We start from the raw sequence: 4,038 nt of genomic DNA on the forward strand, positions 1-4,038 counted from the left end.
TTTTTTTTTTTTTTTTTTTTTTTTTTGCACGATGATGATAATTGCACGTCTCTGTAGATGCTCTATAATTTGATACCTCAACGGAAAAAGTACAGCGAAGACTGAAAAGGAAAAAAAAAAAAAAAAAAAAAAAGGAAAAAGAAAAATAAAAGCCATCGTTTCTTGCTACGTCGCTGCAATTAGCAAAGAGCCCCGGGAAAGTGGCCATGACCCGAGGCAGAGGCGGGCAGGGAGCTGGGGCTGGGGAGCCGAGCGGGGCCCGTCCCCACCGTGCCGAGCCCCAAAGCCGTTCCAAGCAACAGCACTTCGTTCCCTCTTTGTATAGTGCGAAAGCATCGCCTCTCTCCTGCCCCGCTGCGCCCCAGCAAACCCGGGGGTGCTGCCCCCGACCGGGACAGGCGGCCCCAAGCCTCGCGTCTGAATCTCGGACAGATTAACCTGTTGCCGAGGGAAATAAAAAAAAATAAAACAATATAAAAAGTTAAAAAAAAATAGGAAAAGCATGACGCTACTCAGAGCAATAGTTCATAAAATACTTTATTGAAATAAAGTAAATATCTTCGCATTAATAAAACTGATCGTAAAATGCAGTTTTCGAGTAACTAGGGGCACCACAGGGTTTCAGACAGCGAGCGGACGTGAAGGTGGGATCCAGTGTCCTCCTCCTGGCCCCTCGGGGCCGTCGCACAGCAGGGGCCGGGGCGCAGCGCCCCGCGGGCGCGGAGAGGAGCGGCGGGGCTGGACCCGGGGACGCGGCCGGGCCAAACGCTGGATTCGTCGAAAACCGAAGGCGACAGCAGTCCACAAACCGCTTGGTTCCCCCCTTCCAGCCCTCTTCCCCTTGGGTCGCTGCCGGCGGAGCGGGGAGGTGCGGGGCCGGTGGCTCCTCCCGGGGACCCCGGCCCGGGGCGGCGGCGGCGGCGCTCGGTGGCCGCGCTCCCGGCCGGGCGGAGCGGCTCGGGGCCGGCGGCGGTGGGGCCGGGCCGTGCCGGTCACTCCTCCTGGCTGACCTCAGCCGGCGAGCCCAGGCTCTCGGGCGGCTTCTCCGCGTCCCGGGCTCGTTCCTGCTCCGAGAGCTGCTCGCTGCTGGGGATGGAGTTCTTCTTGGGGCGGCCCTTGGGTTTGGTGGGGGACTCCAGGCCGCCCCCCTGCAGCACCTACGAGGCGGGGAGGGAGCACAGGGGGGGGACAGCCGAGTAAAAGCGGGTCTCGGGTGGCCCCGCTCAGGAGAAGCCACCCGCGGCCCCGCACCGAGCCGAGCCGAGCAGCCCGATGAGGGTGGCAGCAAAGCCGGGAGGGCCTGGGCCGGGTGATGCTGGCCTCACAGACCGCGGGCACACAAATATATCAGTATAAATATTAGAATAAAACTTATTTTTCCCCCCGCCGCATGCATTTTTACCCTGGGCATGCAGAAGGCCGAGGTGGCGGAGCTGCCCCCGTACTGCGGCGGGGCGTGCAGAAGGGTCAGAGGCGGGCACTTACTATTTTCTTCCATTTCATGCGCCTGTTCTGGTACCAGGTTTTCACTTGGAGCTGGCTGAGCCCCAGCGATTCGGCCAGGTCTATTCTGCGGGAGAGAGACAGGCGGTGAGACCCAGCCCGGCTGGCCCGCGGCTCCTCTCCTTCCCCAGCAAAAACTCCCCCCGCGCCCTGTCCCGCTCCGGAGGGCCCGGCCTGCCCTACCTGTCGGGCGTGGAGAGGTATTTCTGCTTCTCGAAGCGCTTCTCCAGCCCCATAAGCTGCAGCTCGGTGAAGACGGTGCGGCTGCGGCGCCCCTTCTTGGCCTTGCCGCCCGGCTCGGGGGGGCCCGGCTCCAGCTTACCGCGGAGGTGCAGCTCCAGCGGGAGATGGGGCGAGGCGGAGCCGCCCTGCAGCCCCGAGCCGGCGGCCAGCAGCGCCGAGCTCAGCCCCGAGCAGCCCAAGGGAGCCAGCGGGAACTTGAACACGGCCGCCGGCTCCGCCTTCAGCACGGCTGCGGGAGAGAGGGGCCGTGAGAGCCGGGCAGACCCCGCGGGGACCCCGCACGCAGCCTCCCCGGGCCCGCCCGTCCCCCCGAGGACGCGGGGTCACGCTTTGCCCTCCGGCCGGCAGCCGATGATTACCGGGTGATTCCCTGCGTACAGGCGGAAACGCTTTAAAACGATTCCCAAGCGCTCCCAGCCGATGCCCCCGAACAGCTGCCGCAGCCACGGCCGCCGGCTCGGCTTCGCCCCAGTACGTGCGGCCGGGACCGGGCCGGGAGCCTCCTTCGGGTTTCCCTGCCCGGAGCCCCTCAGCGCGCTTTCAATCCCCGAACAATCGAATCGCATCTTCCTCCGGGCTCCGCAGCGCGATTTTAACCCGCAAACAATCGCATCTTCCTCCGGGATCCGCAGCCCCCGGCTTGGCTGCGAAAACTCGCTCGGGAGCAGGGCCAGGAGCTCCCTCGATGGCACCGAGCTGTGAGCCCACCCCAGGGCCGGCACAGAGCGGCTCAAGCCCCTCTCGGCCCCGGCAGAGCCCTGCAGGGCCCGGGGGGCCCGGCCCGGTCCCGCAGCCCCTCGCTGACCCCGGGCCGGCGCCGCCGCGGCTCTCCCCGGCCCTAAAAATCCGGCAGCAATCCCCAGCGGGGGGCTGTAAGGAACTTCAGTGCGGGTTCCTCCTCCTCGGCCGCGGCAGAACCACCGCTGCTGCACAAAGTCGCGTCTCGCCGCCCGGCAGGCTGCAAACTGCATTTTAGCCGGGCCGGTGCTTGAAACCGATACTTAAAGTAATGCAGATTTCCGCATGTCCTAATCTACGTTGCTCCCTGGCTGCGGGGCTCGACGTTTTCCCGTTTCTCTTTTAAAAGGAAAAAAAAAAAAAAAAAAAAAATCGGGATGCTCCCGTTCCGTTCGTTTGTACGGGTAGAAGAGCGGCCTTTCTGCGGTGGGACGCCTTTGGAAACGAAAGCTTCTGGCAGCACACCGAAAAAGTCGCGTTTACAAAGAAAACCAATCAACGACCAAAAAAAGAGAGAGGAAAAAAAAAAGAAAAAAAAAGAAAAAAAAAAAGAGACATTTCATTAATGTTCTGCATTTGTCCTAGATACTGTAATCAGAGTGGACAGACCGCGCTTTCCATCCATCTCTCTGTCTGTCCGTCCATCCGGCTTCCAGCTGACGCCGTGTCCGCGGGACTCCCCGCAGCCCCCAGCTGTGCCCGCCGCGCAGGGCCCCGGCACTTGCAGCTCACCCGAACGCCCCAAACCCCCAAATCCTCGGGGCAGCCGCCCCCGGCCCGGGCCCGTCAGAGGCGGCCGCGCAAAGCTCCGCTTTAGGCCCCAAGCGCTGCACCGTGGCGCCGGCCCCGAGCCCGCCCGGCGTGCAGGAGCCCGGCGGCTGCTCGCTGCCCAAATTAACGGAGTTTGCTTCAGAGGAGCAGCTCGGAGCCGCGCTCTGCCCGCCGGCCCTGGGCGCCCAGCGGCGACCTGATGCAGCGCGGTCCCGCCGAGCCGCAGCCCGGAGCCTGCTCCCTCCCCGGCCCCGGGACCCCTCGGGCCGTGGTGTCCAGAGCTCGGAGCCCGGAGCCGGCCCGGCCCCGCGGCAGCACGTACCTAGGTGGTTGTGGTAGGGCCGGGCCGAGAGCAGCGCCTGCACCCCGAATTTGAGGAGCTCCCCGGCCGGTGCCGCGCCCTTGGCGTCCGGGGGGTCGGTGAGGATCTCCTCGATCATGAAGCTGCGGTAGCGGTGCGAGCGGTGGTCGGGGAAAGCTTCGGCCGGGAAGTAGTGCGCGGCCCCCAGCTCCAGCGGGTGCTGCATCCTCGCCGCCCCGGGGGGGGTGAGCCCCGGCCGCGGGGCCGAGGCTCCGCCGGGCCGCCCTAGCGCAGCCCCCCGGCCGGCGCCGCTGGGAGCCGGGCAGGGGGGGCTCTGCCCATCGCCCCGCCGCCGCCCCCCGCCCTGTTCCTGCCCCTACCTCCGGGCAGGGCTCGGCTCGGCCCCCCCAGCGCGAGCGGCTCGGCACCGGCCCGCGAGCGCTGCCTGCACCGGGGCGCGGCACCGGACAGCGTTTCTCCGC

General features: G+C 65.5%; 1 protein-coding gene across 2 annotated transcripts; it reads right to left on the bottom strand.

Annotated features, from left to right (window-relative positions):
* Positions 1 to 519: 519 nt before the first annotated feature.
* Positions 520 to 4,038, bottom strand: BARX1 (BARX homeobox 1). 2 transcript variants are annotated; one of them, XM_035337493.1, is made up of 4 exons: positions 3,578 to 4,038; positions 1,687 to 1,975; positions 1,486 to 1,570; positions 520 to 1,157 (listed from the first exon to the last, which is right to left on the bottom strand). In XM_035337493.1, exons 1-4 carry the CDS (start codon positions 3,780 to 3,782, stop codon positions 993 to 995), a joined length of 744 nt encoding a protein of 247 aa, XP_035193384.1. In that variant the 5' UTR covers positions 3,783 to 4,038; the 3' UTR covers positions 520 to 992. The 2 variants fall into 2 exon arrangements, with proteins under 2 accessions (XP_035193384.1, XP_035193385.1); XM_035337494.1 differs by lacking the exons at positions 520 to 1,157; positions 1,486 to 1,570; positions 3,578 to 4,038 and adding an exon at positions 2,106 to 3,061 and having other exon boundaries at positions 1,839 to 1,975.

The sequence above is a fragment of the Oxyura jamaicensis genome, chromosome 12 (assembly GCF_011077185.1).
Source record: "Oxyura jamaicensis isolate SHBP4307 breed ruddy duck chromosome 12, BPBGC_Ojam_1.0, whole genome shotgun sequence".
Classification (NCBI taxonomy): Eukaryota; Metazoa; Chordata; class Aves; order Anseriformes; family Anatidae; genus Oxyura; species Oxyura jamaicensis.

Bases quoted from the DNA above. Each gene is read 5' to 3' on its own strand.
- BARX1 (XM_035337493.1), bottom strand. From the start codon at position 3,782: ATGCAGCACCCGCTGGAGCTGGGGGCCGCGCACTACTTCCCGGCCGAA. The intron at 1,976-3,577 runs GTACGTGCTGCC...TCTCTCCCGCAG, and splicing joins GCCCTACCACAACCACCTAG to CCGTGCTGAAGGCGGAGCCG. The intron at 1,571-1,686 runs GTAGGGCAGGCC...TCTCTCCCGCAG, and splicing joins TACCTCTCCACGCCCGACAG to AATAGACCTGGCCGAATCGC.